This window comes from Euprymna scolopes, chromosome 20 (assembly GCF_053919585.1).
Source record: "Euprymna scolopes isolate OS-2025 chromosome 20, ASM5391958v1, whole genome shotgun sequence".
Classification (NCBI taxonomy): domain Eukaryota; kingdom Metazoa; phylum Mollusca; class Cephalopoda; order Sepiida; family Sepiolidae; genus Euprymna; species Euprymna scolopes.
Window position 1 is genome coordinate 9,658,367 of NC_136501.1, and position 14,777 is coordinate 9,673,143.

A 14,777-nucleotide genomic window follows, 5' to 3' on the forward strand; every position below is an offset into this window, starting at 1 on the left:
TTTTTTTTTATTATTATTCCCATGGACACATGACCTTATGATTAAAAGCATTTGTTAACAATCAGTTCTAAGTGGCAGTCTTCTGGGAAGTGAAGGTTCAATCTTTACGATACAGATGATTGTAACTAAGAATAACAAAAATTAACACTTCTACTTTGTCATGGCTGACAAAATGAGAACAATTTATCTTTGTGGATTAAAGAGTTCAGTTTAAAATTTCACAATTACAGATTCCTAAGTTCAACAAAGATTTCCAGGGTTTGACTAAAAGGTTCTCAAGTACAAAAATTTACACTTAGAGCTTATATTGGTGAAAAACATTGTAAATATAACAATCAAGATGAGAATAGTAGTCTAAATACATAAAATTTTTGTAGAAAAATAATTATTTTATTATAATTTTTAAAAAGTAGTATAAAAAAATAATTATCAAATAATACTATAATAGAAAAGAAATTATCTCCACATAAGTTATGAAAATATCTGTCAAATGTTATGATGGATATAAAGTATTGTTTGATAATGTTCTCATAATTGTTAGGTGGGTTGAGATAGAGATTAAGAAATTGTTAATAAAAAACAAATGAGTGATTTTTTTTTGTTCACAATCCGTATATGTTCTGACTCAGTTAAACAATGAGAAAAAAAAAAAAAATTATGTTTCGCCAGTGTTTACACTAGAATAAGTTCATCTGTCATAACAAAAACCATCTGATCATTCTAGGGATGATGGATGACACATGCTGGGAGTTTGTTTTGTTCCTTCCCCTAAATACTTGAAATGAATTCATCCAGCACATTTTTTACTTGCATAATGAGAGTGAAGTCCATTTATGTATATATATAAAATATATATATATATATGTATTTATATACAAAAATATATACACATTGGACTTTATTATAGAGCAGAGTATTAGTAAGTGTAAAATTAGAATGAATATTGGTAGTAAAGAATGAACTCTCCAACATTTGAATCTACAAAAAATGCTGTAGGAGTGCCAAACTTGAAACAGAATGTATCTATTGAATTACTGAAGAATACAAGAGAAACAAATCAACTACAAACAGAAAGTCTACGCTAGGAATCAACAGTAAAATAAGTCACAGTAGTTAAATATTTAAAATAGTATATATGTGTGTGTGTGTGTGTGTGTGTGTGTGTGTGTGTGTGTGTGTGTGTGTGTGTGTGTGTGTGTGTGTCTTTTCAGAGGCAGCGAAATTTAAATTGACAACTCTTCTTTCTGTAATTGCAGATTTGGCAACTATCGGTTATTTTAAGTTCAGCTTTGTTTGGCAATTCATCATGTAATTTCAGCTGGACAGAGGCACATGCCACACAGCACATGTTATGATCATTTTACTGAAAGAGACATTTGATGAACAAATAATTTCCCAAAATGAACTGGTCAACTGGTCACATCGTTTGTGTGATTTAACCCCATAAGATTATTTTCTTTGAAAATACATAAAGTTTCATGTCTATGCTGATAAACCAGACACAATAGACTACTTGGATGACAATATGACGCATTATTGTTGAAATACAGCCTAATTTAATGCATAGAGCTGTAAAAATTGGACCTCTAGATTACGCCATATATGTGTAAACTGAACGGTCATATGCGTGAAATTGTATTTAAATCATAAATGACAAAAATTAATCTTTGAAATAAAACACATTTTTATATCATAAAAATATTTTTCTGTGATTGATTTTAATTTAAAGTTTTCCATTCCTAAAAAAAATAAACAACCTATCCACAAGTATGTGTTTCATCATCTCCTACGACTTATCAGTGTGACTAAATGTAATAAAATTTCGAACTGATTTCTTAAAGGCTAAAAGTCACTCAAGGATAAGTGTTAATGAGATTAATAAATTGATGATGAATATTAGAAGATGGTTGAAAATCTCCACATACCACTCACAGAAAACAACAATTTTTCCTCCTTTGTCAGAAACATTGCTTATATTATCAAAATTGGAAGGAAATGACAATTAAAAGATTACTGAAAAGTAACCCAAGGTTCACTAACTGCATCTTTTTATTCATTAATAAGTAGTCATGCACAAACAACAGTTCTTCATTGTGGCTAGATATCACAAGTGCTTTCATGCTGAGATTAGAAACCTGACAGACTGTTTACTTCAAACTGATCAACAGTTGGGTATTTTGCTCTAAAAGTAATGGAGATTATAATGTTTATATATTTTTCTTTTACTTTTTATATTACCAATTGTAGGGAGTCCTTAATTCCTTTTTGAAAAGTTATGCCTTATGCTAAGTAACAACCGTTTATTCCCTTACTAGGAAGCTCAACTCACAAACTGGGAACAAATGCAGTCATCCACATAAAAGACTGAATGTATTTAACTTTTCACATCAACTTTGACGATTGTTTATAGCAAAAACTATTTGGACTAATAGATCCCCCTCTGTAACATGGAATTATTTTCAATCTCGAAACTGGATCCTGTATCAAGAGTAAGAGAGATGATTCTAATTAGCAAATACTTGATCTTTCATAGTAAAATTTGAAAACGTATTTTATGGTTCATTTGATAAGGAAAATCTTTGTACAAATTCTCAACATAACTTGCTGATAAATACTATGTCCCAGTCTGTAAGTAAAATCGCTTTAAAAAAATATTTTAAATGAAAATTCAACAAAAACTTTATCAATAAATGTTATTTAGTGATAAGAAATAAATTAAAATTATGTTTATTCTGGGGTCGATTCAAAATTCTGCATAGATTTCAGAGTTTGACAGACAGATTTCAGAGTTCAACAAGATACAGCTGAAGAATGTTGGAGGATTCATCAACCAAAATGCGAAAATAAAACTCAAGATGAGAATAGTAGTTCAAATAATACAAATATTTTTTGTTTTTATTACAATTTAAATTTTCCTATGGAGAACAAAATTTGAGAAAATCTGACATATATAGGTACTTCAACTAGTTCTTATATAAAAAAAATTAACAATTGATTCAGCTGTCGTCAAAACCTATTAAAAAAAATTAGTTGAAACAACAGAAAATTATCAGCTATCCATTTTAGCCAAATCACAATTATAATATACAGGGTGAATCACGAGAAACGGATGTTTTTAAGGAAAGCTAAACTTTGCAAATATTTCAACAAAAATTTTATAATGTACATAAAAACATTTACTAAACTATGTCATTATGGAATATTTAGATTCTAAAAACACCTGTTTCCCGTGACTCGCCCTATATATATGTATATAGGCACTTGTGTTAAGGGAAATAAAGAAATTTAATATGATGAAATTTGAGCAAATTTTCAAAATAATATGAGTATGTAAGTAATTTTTTTTTCTTCGTTCATATATACAAGTTGGTATAAAAAATTCAACAGATTTTGGCAAGGAATTTCTGTTGCATAAGTTTAGTAAGCAATCCTTATTTTTAGGGAACTAAATTTTGATGTCAACAAATGCAATGTAAAAAAAAATGAAATAAAAATAAATAAGAAATTAAAAAAAAAAAACACAAATCCATTTAGAATATACAAAGCATATATTTCCATTTTTTAATAAAACGTTTCACATCTCAGTTAAGTACAAGCGAACTTTTCCAAATGGATAAACTATTTCATTACATAATACATGGAGCTGAATACTCGTATCTAAAGTTTGAAAAGCAAAACATCAAAACTAAAAAAAACTCTGGAATGTTTTGGTTATTAATTGTGACTGTAATTTAACTGTCGATAAAATAACGCAATGAAAAAAAAAAAAAAAAAAAAAAAGCAAACAAACTTACGGTACTTGCAGGTGATGGAAGTGTATTGGGTCTTTTGGCCTTTTTAACCATGATGGATACTTTTAATCAAGACAATAGGTAATCCCAAATCGTAATAAACTTGTTTTATCTCAAAGACTAAGTCGAAATTACTTAAACGTATAAAAGATTGCTATAATGAGTACACAATTATTTTTTGAAAGTGTTTTTCGTATTGTTACTTATATGGTAATCACAGGCCATATTGCTTGAGTGTGTGTTGATGTAGAAGCAGATATAGGTAGATCCACTGCTACGGTAAAGAGTTTGCAAAAAGTTTGAAAAGTTTTTTAGCTTTCAAAAGAAAAGTAACAAGTATTACTTTTGAGGATTTTGAATCTTTAAACTTGTCTTTGAAACAATTCAAGGAGTAAAACAAATATTAAAACACCTAATCCTTAAAAATAACCTGTAATCAGTTCATGGTTGTAGCTGCGATTAGCAGAAAGATTATTTCTGGATGGAGAAAGAGAAAGTCAAAGATGAAGATGCAGGGAGTTGTACGAAAAGTGGAGAGAGAGAGAGAGAGAGAGAGAGAGAGAGAGAGAGAGAGAGAGAGAGAGAGAGAGAGATTGTACAGACAGGAATGTTAGCAAAGCGTAACAAGATCTGATTTACCAAACTTTCTCTCTCCCTCCGCTGCCATAGTAGCAGAAGTGGCATTCATTTTTGTATTCCCTAAAGAATATTTCCTCTCAGCAAGCATAAAGTTTAGTTCTACGGTTTTTATTAACTTATTTCACTTTTAAAATTCATCTTTATACATTTTTTTCATCGTTTCATTTTATAGACATGTGTTTAAAAATTGGTGCTTCATTACAGAGAACAGTGTCTTAATATTCTACTAACTTATTTTTTTAACTTATTTTTAGTTACATACAATTACAATCCTAATGAAGTATGCATATTCATAATAATAATAATAATAATAGGAAGATACACGCATGACTCAAAGTATTTATAACACACTAAGAACGCATTTTCGTTGTTTTGTTTTACAAAATATTTATTATGTTTGTTTGGACATAGTTAATTGGACGATGAAAACATAATCGTAGACAGTTCTATCAAAACTCCAAAATGATTTCAATATACCAGATTATCAACATTTCATGATGCAAGTCACCCTTTTTGTTAAGAACTGGTGTCATCACACAGTGTTGGATAAGATGTATGAAATAATTACACCATGAGTTAGAAGCAGCGACAAATCTATTATAAAACTAATGAGACTGAACTTAGGACACCTGGAATTGTCCAATTAATTTTTTTTTTAAATTGCTGAAATTTGTTATTAAATTCATTGGCAAAGAGCAAAGTACAACACACCATTTAAAAAGACAGTTACAAGATATTTAATCGATATAAACTATAAATTTTTGTTTTTATACTAATGGATCACTAATGAAGGCTAAAAGTCAAAGATAGTGATTAATGAAATTGTCAGTAAGATGCTGAACTATACTATGAGAAGCTTGAACATTATCGACAAAAAGGACACGGTTACTTTAATTGTCGGCTCAACAAGAATTTAATATTGAACTTGAAAGCAACCATGTATAGTCTGTATGGAAGCTGTGTATACTGTACACCTGGATATGGTAGACTTTACTATAGCCTCATCTTGCAGGTTGTTCCATGGAGTAGAGACACGCACAAGGAATTACGCCTATCTTCTGTTGAGATGGTATATCTTCTGTGGGTGACTGTGGAGTCTGCGACTTGGCACTTGGATGAATAACTCTTCAAAAGATAGATTTAAATTTCTAGTGACGATGTTGTACATGAGTAACAGATTCCTTCACATCCTCCACTACTCAACTGAGAACCAGGACGGAGGATTCTGGTGTACAATATTATTAATGAGAAGTAAAGTTATTTAAAAATAAGAATAAACTTTTTCAGTGATAAAATTATAAATAGTTTGAAGTCCTTAATATTGACTGCAGGATGTAATTCTGATTGCATATGTTCTCAAAATATTATTGTAATATTTTGAATAACTAATGAAACAAATTGAACTTCTAATATCTGAAACATTTAGTTTGAGTGCAATGATTTCAGCTAATTTTAAACTTTTTTTTTTTTAACTCTTCAGATTATGAATTTGGATTTGTAATTTTTTTTAGGTCTGCATAGATTTAGCAAAGTATTAAGGTGATGCAGAGGAAGAGGCGACATGAAGTCGGCAGAAAACAGTGTCAGATAAAAAAAAATTTGCATTGCACTTTTTTTTGTAAAATAATAACTAAAATGTTATTGTTTAATTGCTTTGAATCTGTTTTTAATATTATAAAAAATGTCCTACTTTATGAAATATTTATTGATTCCTTTAATTTTTTTAAGAAAAATAAAATAATTTTTTTATCTGAGTTGCTGATTGAGTCGCCTATTCTTTTGCATCACCAGAATCAAACATGCGGAAAAGCTGTTGAGAGGAAGGATTTGAAATGACGTGTATTCTACCCTGATGACTCAACATTATCTGAAGATCGAAATGAAATACCCACAAGTGAAAACAGCCAATAAACACAATTATAAACAACTTACGAGTGAAATAACTAAGAGAGGAAGGCCTCGAAACAGTGCATATTCTTCCCTAGTGACTCAACATTATCTGGAAACTGAAATGAAATACTTCACAAATGAAAACAGTCAATAAACATGATTACATACAAGCCTACAAGGTAAGTTGTTTCTTTCACAGCACAATATCTTCTGTTGTCTGCTTGCTTCATCGCAAGTTCCTGTTACTATTTTGGTAATAAATTTCATTCTTTGCTAAATTCATTCAGTGAATGGTTTACAAGAATATGCCAAAACAAAGCTGTACATTTCATATTTATGATATCATTAACCTCAAAACAGGGATCCAATAAAATGAAGAGAAAGTTTTAATTGGAATAAATTTTACCAGTTCATTTGTCATTCTTATGAATGTTTATAATTTATTTTGTTTGAAATCTTTTTTACAAAATGACAAACTAAATGAAACTTAACAGCTTACTCTAACCTTTTACTTATTTATTCATGATGACCACCAGTATAATGTCAGTTTTACATACAGGCATATGTTAAATGGCTTTTACAAATTGACTTTAAAATTAATTTATATTTAACCAAGTCTTTATTTATCCCTCTTTCTCTCAAATTTCATTTTATCAGTTATTTTCATATTTCCTTTGACTTTCCCCTGCTACCTTATTGTCAATTCATTCACTGTGACCAAACCATCGAAGTCTCCTGTTCTGCACACATCTCTCTATACTATCTAAATTACTTCTTCTAAGATCATCAGATCTAAACCTTTAAGACTCACATTACACATCCATTGTAGCATTCTAATATCATTTCTTTTCTCCTTAAACCTCACTGGCCAGGTTTCATTTCCATACATCATCACACTTTGGACACATACTTGATAGACTCTTTCCTTGGTTGACAAATAAAAATTTAACATAGGTTTGATATAAAACATTGTATTTTTTTTTTTTTAATCACAAGTTCTAATCTAATTGGATTTATTGTGGTCATTTATGCACTAACACTATTGGGAAAAGTATAAACCCACAAATTTCACATGGCTTTGGCTAAAATAGCAACTTTTAATCAATTAATTGTATGCTATGAATCATTTATATAATAGATATTGTAATTCAGCATTGAATAATAAAAAAGTTGGTTTTCTCTTAAAGAGACAAACTAAATTAAACTATAAAACAGCCCATAACCAGTGTTTGAGATATGGTCAAAACAGTTATTTTAACTCAGTAACTTCAGATAATGTCAAATGTGCAATCAACAGTAATGTGTATTAATAAAAACAACAAAATTATCTATTTTTCTTTTAAAAAATGTCAAACAATAAAGAGAAACGGTTTAAAAAATGTCATGAAAACATTTGGCTCTTTTTCATAAATATCAACAATATCATCATATTTCTTTTATTAATGTGTTTGAATTAACTTTCTTAGTAATATCTGATGCCTAATTAATGAACTTAAACTGTATAAACACTTACTAAATAAAGTCTGAGCTTTTCGTGTAATGACAATAAGACATTTACCTAATAGTTTCCTCTGGGGTCTTGTGATAGGATTTTGAAAGTAGATCTAACTGCTTCAAATTACATTGGTAATGGTTTTGCAAAGAAACTTGTCAGTTAGAAATATCTCATCATTTCTAAATGTGATTGAGATTCAAAAGGCCTTTTTTGGCTGCAACAACAGAGTGAAGTATACTTTGTATTTTTGAAACTGTTTTCAAACAAATTGTGCAGTTTATATTGTTTTATTGGAAAATTAGCTGAAGTACCCATCTATGTCAGATTTCTAAACTTTTCTTGAATTCTATAGCCAAGATCAAAAGTTAACATCTATTAAATATTTTTAATAAATATTTCATTAAAAAAATTATTCAGGTTTATGATATCAGCTAGGAAATAACTGGAACATTATAGAAAAAATACAATTGTCTAGTGTAAGATTCGAACCTTGAAAGGTGGCATTAAATTTTGGAACTGAAGGTGAATCCTTTACCCACAACACCACAAATCTAATAAAAACATTTTGCCTTGTTAACCTACTTGAAGGAATTTGGTGTAGAGATATTCTTACATTTTCAAATAGATCTAAAATAGTTAATTTGTCTAAAATAAATAAACATAAGAAATATAACTATAAAACATTCTTATTTAAGTAAAAATATTAGTGAGTATTTATCAAATATTTTTATTCATTTCCAATAAGAAAAGAGAAATGTTTTCTCTTCAAAATAAACAAATGTCAAGTATTATACAATCATTCGATGTGAATCGCATAAATGATTAGTATAACTATGATGTTCGGTTGGCTGTAGCTTCTGAACTTTAAAAAAATCTAGTGAAAAACAATAAGTCAGTGAGTTTTGTTCTAAAGCAGGTGGTGAAACTTTGGCATACACATTAGTCAAGTGCATCAATAACATAAGTTATACGAGTAAATCAATCAGTATTCTTCATTATTCTATTGGTTCTTATGCCCAACATGCTTCCAGTTGCCTACAACCCTGTCTGTGGTTGAGATCACAATAGGCACGAAAGTCCAGATTTATCAGGCACTTATTTGGATGATCCCTTTTTTATGGCTGAAAGACCTGACTGATGAAAGCAACAGATCTGAAAAAGTTGGTAATATTTAATCTATATTGCTTCCCCTGTATTCTACCAGTCCGCTGGCATCATTCTGTCTCAATATCTGAATCGGGACGTGATGCAGGATACCCTCATCCTTTAACCAAGCACTTTTAAAATGGAGACTTTGTTGGTTTAGCCATGCTGCACGTCGCAACACAGCGATGAAACAATAGCTCCAAAACCACTCCAAGATTAGCAAAGATGCTTATCAGGCCAGCAAAAGATGTGGGTACACACCATGAAGGCTGATGTTAAACTTAGTTCTGGTTCACAGGTATAGTGTTTGCTGTTAGTCCTGGGACTGACTGCCTATCACTATTTTGGCTGCTGCAAACCGTTGTGCATGGTCTGTGTTTATTCAGGATGCTGTGTTTTCTATGAGAGAAGTCGGCTAAACTCATTCGAGGTGAATGTCTCCTCATGTCAAGTCACAGTTTCTTATTCAATACAAAATCTTTTCTTGTTTTTTTTAAGGAAATTGCTTCAGACAAGGCACGATGCCGCTTGATGTAAGGAGCTAAAAGTTCAAAAACTAGCCAATAATAAGTGTTATATGGATAGAAACAGCAATTCTTCCTCCTTTGTCAGAAACATTGTTCATAGAATGCATGAACTAAAGGGCAAAATAAGAGAAACAAGAATTATGAGGCTGTTGAAAGTATACTCAACATCCATTTTCTACTTTCCTCTTATATTATTAAATTTTTAGTCAAAAATGACTTATCAACAAGCAATGAGTTTTTACTGCTTTCATCACTTGGAAGAAATACCCATAAGATTTCCATATGAATATCCATAATAAAGGTACAAAGTTTTCCTTGATTTTGTTTTGACTTTTAGTAAATTCCGTTTTTACTTCGAGGTATTCTTTTTTTTTTTTTTTTAAATTGTATTTCATGCGAAAAGTGCAATAAAATATTAAAGAAAATCAAGATTTTTTTTCTAACGCCCCCCCCCACGAATATTCTTCAATAACAAATTATGTTGATGTTCGTGTCATTCACTTCCGGTTTCTACATCAATATTATTTGTCTTTTCTCTCATGTTCACTTTAACAATGGTTTGAGCCTTGACTTAATTTGGTTAATAAGTTTGTTTTTGTTTTTTAAAAAAAAAACTGCCAATTTTTGTTTTTTTAGAACATCAGTGACTTTATTTTCACTGTAAAACCTTTTTTTAATGTCTTGAAAGAAAAATCGGACAACTATTCGTAAAAACATCTTTGAAGAAAACTATATTCTGTTGATATGTTTTGTCACAGTTTTACATTTATTCAAATTTTTAATCATCAGTAGTGAAGTAATTTAAAAAGTTTGGAAAGAAAAACAGAATCCAAAAGTTAATTTGTTATTTATTCATCAAAGTTATATAAAATCCGATTCCATTTCAGATTGAGGATTCTGTAATCTAAAAAAAATTGGTTCTCCTATGTAAGTTGTGACAATTCAGAATTCTTTTACAAATAATAATATAACCAGCAAACCAGCATTTTTGAGACTTTCTTTTTTTTTTTACATTTTTACATGGATTGTTTTGAGAGAAAGGGACGGGAGAAAGAGAGCAGTATAACTTTTTAAGCCTATGTTCACAAGAAGCACTCATCTAGCTACAACCAGTGTCAACAATTTCCCCAATCTATGTCTAAATCTAAACACAAATTCCATGAACAAAGTTTCTTTGTTAGAATTGCCCACTTGTGGAACTCTGTAGTGTGGGTTTCTTTTTCAGCTAACTACAACATGGTAATTTTCAAATCCAATGTGAAAAAGTTCTTGTCGAGTTGTTCCCTTAAATAAAAAAATTCTACCGAATTTCCAGCACCACATATCATTATACTGTTGTCTCACTGACCACATCCTCGGGTGGCTTTCAAGCTTTGATAAATGGTGATTCCCTTGTAAAAAAAAGAGAGAAAGGAATAGCCTTATCTTAGCCACATTTTGGTCCAACTTCCTGCCGAATACAATAAACAGGAGTAAGTCTCATCACCTTTGCTTCACTAGATATGTACTCACATTTACATGACAGGCTTTCTTTGTTGGATGAGAAATTTTACAACACAATTTTATAATATTTTCGTTTTCTGCATGAACGTGTAATCATCCGTGTAGGAATTACTTTTTATAATCTTAAAAAATTTTTTAAAATTAAAAAAAAAAATGAGAAACTGAGCCATTCTAAAAAAGGTAATTTAAAAGTTGGGTAATTTCTACTAACGATTAACTTGAGGATCTATGGATGTACAGTAGTGCAATAAACAAATAGGATTTGCACCTCGTCTACTACTCACCATCTGCCATGATCCAAATTTAATTTTAATTTTCAAGGAATCAACAACCCTCTCAGTTTCACAATTCACTGTCAATATACATCATTTGGAAAAATAAGATGTATATTGTACCTTTTTAAATTTTTTTCATTACTAAATAATCATCTTTTTTCAAATTTGAATTCTATTTAATTATTAATACATAATTGCTTTAATTGCAATGAATAATAAAATTGTCAGTGTAGCCACTGAATTTAATTTTTCACACTTTAAATGTGTTTTTCTTATCATTTAAAATGAAGTAATTTATTACAATACGATTTTGTAATGTAATTTTTAAAGACTTTAAAAACATTGATAAAATTAGTGCAGTAATATATTAGACTAGCAGGGGTGTCCGGCGTTGCCCGGGTGTGTGTAGGCGGGGTAGTAAGGAACCCTGTGGGGGGGGGAAGAGGTAGTAGAGAAGGGATCAAAACAACAGTAGGCAGCCCGGGTGGAAAGAGGTTTAAAAAAATAAATAAATGGTAGTTGGCAGGCAGGTAACATGAAGAGGAAAAAACCCCCAAAAAACATGACATCTTAGCCAATGTCTCCATCGCGCAACCAGAAATCACGAGCGTTGAAATTAAGCAAAGTCAATCCAACGGTGATGATGACTTGCTAAAATGACAACAGCGACCCCTCCTTTTACAAAACTGCCCAGTTGAAAGTGAAGGAACAAATGTTTTTTGCCAATTTTTTGATATTTGTAGTCTGAAGAGTCGAGCTTGAAAACGATACCAATCTCTTCTGGATCCGTCTCGTGTGTGAAAAGTTTTTGCGAGACATACAAATACACACACATTTTGCCTTTTATATATTAGACTAGCAGGGGTACCTGGCGTTGACCGGGTGTTTGGAGGTGTAAAAGAAAAAAAAGTGTTAGTAGCTAGGCAGGCTTGAACCCGTGACGGGAAGGCAGAAAAGAAAGTGAAAAAAAACATGACATCTTACCACTAAGCTACGAAGACATAGGAAGTGAAAAGCATTCAAATTTAACAATGTCAATCAAAGAGTTGACTTGCTAAGTGAATGAGTTCACAAAGGTGCAGAAATGAACGTTGGCTGAAAGCCAGTTCAGCTTTCCGCCGTTTCATTAATTTGTTTCCTCACAATGTTGGGGAAACCAAGCTCCCCTGAAAAAAGGGGAACTGTCAAATGAATAGCAATTGTCTAATATGAAGGGTTTTCCTCACATTGATCAAACCCAATTGCTTTGAAGATGTCCCAGCACAAAAGGTCGCTGACGGCTTTGCTTTGATGAGTTTCGCTTTATTTATATGAAAAAGACCAACAAACATATGAGAGGCTGGAATAGCGTGAATTTTATAAAAGTTGGTCAAAATAAATCTAGATACAATGCCCCTTCGCAAATTGTAGATATTATAATCTAGGGATCATATAGAAGGTTCTAAAGAATAGTACCCCCCCCTCCCTGGAAACCCGGTGAAAAAAGCCTTTACTGGACATACAAAAACGCACGCAGCCGTTTTGTCTTTTATATATATAGAGATTACAAAGCCATTCTTCTATATAAACTAAAAATAATAAAACAAAATATTATTTCAATTATTGTCTTCCATACAAGTTGCTCGATTATAATCAGTTTCTTTTACTACTTGACCAGAAACTGTATTTTACTAAATTATGAATATTTATGACATGATTCTGTTATAAAAGATTTTGCAATTTTAGTTATACAAAAAAGATTTCAAATTTAAAAGGTTTTCAATCAAATGTTTTATCAATGAATCATCTTGGCAAGCTTATATGTTATATTTTCACTAATTTGTACATTTTCAACATTTTTCTACAGAGGCAAAGCAGCAACATTTGTACCATGTGTAAATCAGAATTTCCTTCATAAAAATAGAGACACTGTACACTTACATAACAAAAGCTTTATCCATCATTATATATTTGCCATGCTTCAGAAAAACTTACAAACCAAGATTATTCAATTATTAAATACTTTCATTAAATTCTGTTTTTAATCTATATCTAGTGTAGTTTTTTGGTGAAATTTCTAGAATTATCTGCTGTCCAGACAATACTCTGAAAACTGGCCAATGTGAACTGCTGATTAACTGAAGCTCCAACTCTTTGACAACAACTCTTTCCGTAGCATCCTGCACTGCCAGCACATCAATAGAATGTCAGTAATCAGCCTGCATCAACAACTGAATCTGTGATCATTCTCTTCTGAACTGGTCATGCTGTTCGTCATTAAGTCCAAGAATTCATCTAAGACATTCTCCTGCCTCTACAACCAAATTGTTGCAAACATGTTCGTGGGCAGCAGAAAACCTGAAAATCAAGGAGAATCTCAGCAAAACCTCTCAGTAGAAAGTTGTTGGTCTTCATTGATGGAATAGAGACTGGCTTGGCATCTCAGCAAATCTCACACACGAGCAGCGTATATAAACTGGTATGGTCAAAGATGCTGTGCGAGAAAATACCTCAACTTTCCAAAAGTGAGTGCCAGACTGAGAACAAGAATGGTTAAACATGGTTAAAATGAGGTAACTTAATTTCTCCTTAATCAAAGTAATTAATAATGAGGCTAACAAGTAAATGACCATTTGAAGCCCAGTGAATTCTAGTTTTATAGTGTTAAGAAAAATGAAGGACTTGAATCACCTACATGACAAGATGCTAGTCTGTCATCAGTTATACTCTTGGTAGGATTTAAATCAAATTTATACAACTGTGGATTGTTTGTTTACAGCACATGGTATTCTCAAATGGTCATCCATCTAAGTACTAACTAGCTTCAGTGATCTGACAAAAACCAATGTATCAATGTGATTTAGCCATAGAGTGCAGATATTCAAATTCCCCATTAAAAGATCTAAATGCAAATAATAGAAAACGATATCAAATTTAGTTCCAAGCTGTTAGCAAATAATATTTTGTCATCAAACTTTACAAAAATTAATGATTACGCAATAAATTTTGTTCATTTTTTGTCATGGCTTTGAAACAAATAACTTCATTTTGTGCACTTAAAACCAACTAACAAACAGAGTTTCTTTCCAAGAACTTCCTTCCAATATTATGAGGCTACTTCTCTGCTGACTATAACACAGTCATCTTTAAGTCCAATATCAACAAATACTTGTTGAGCCTCTTAAGTAATCACATCCGACTCTTTTCATCCATTATTTCCAATCCTCTTATAGTATTGTTCATCAATCAAATTGACATTTATTAACTGTTATCCTTGAGTGGCTTTTGGGCTTTGGTAAGTGGTGACTCATTAATATATAAAAAAGAATGTTAATACTTGTAAGGTTTATTTATAAATAGGTTATCATCATCTATTGTGAATTCACCATGAATAATGCTTTTAGAGAAATACAAATGATATTTGATTGCTAACATGTATTCTTGATCATCATCCTATAAGACAATCGATTAAACTAGTTTTTACACTGGTTTTCATTAAATCAATTTCAGCCCTCCTCTTACTTTTATTTTT

The 14,777-nt window shown here is 31.0% G+C and overlaps 1 protein-coding gene and 1 long non-coding RNA gene across 12 annotated transcripts in view; one reads left to right on the forward strand and one right to left on the reverse strand.

Annotated features, from left to right (window-relative positions):
* The window catches only part of LOC145241306 (voltage-dependent L-type calcium channel subunit beta-1-like), a 375,341-nt gene that overhangs the window by 181,429 nt on the left and 179,135 nt on the right, over nt 1-14,777 (reverse strand). For 2 of the 11 annotated variants that reach the window (XM_080104119.1, XM_080104109.1), the window contains exon 1: nt 3,795-4,329. The exons of 8 other annotated variants lie outside the window; for them this stretch is intronic. In XM_080104119.1, the coding sequence (XP_079960245.1) occupies nt 3,795-3,845 (51 nt within the window). In that variant the 5' untranslated portion in view covers nt 3,846-4,329. Of the gene's footprint in view, nt 1-3,794; nt 4,338-14,777 lie in introns of those variants that run through there. One more of the 11 variants, XM_080104116.1, reaches the window with a different exon arrangement.
* LOC145241309 (uncharacterized) overlaps nt 4,394-14,777 on the forward strand; it is a 189,874-nt gene continuing 179,490 nt past the window's right edge. The window contains exons 1-2 of the long non-coding RNA XR_013862537.1: nt 4,394-4,521; nt 6,222-6,499. This is a non-coding gene — a long non-coding RNA (uncharacterized LOC145241309). The remainder of the gene's footprint in view (nt 4,522-6,221; nt 6,500-14,777) is intronic.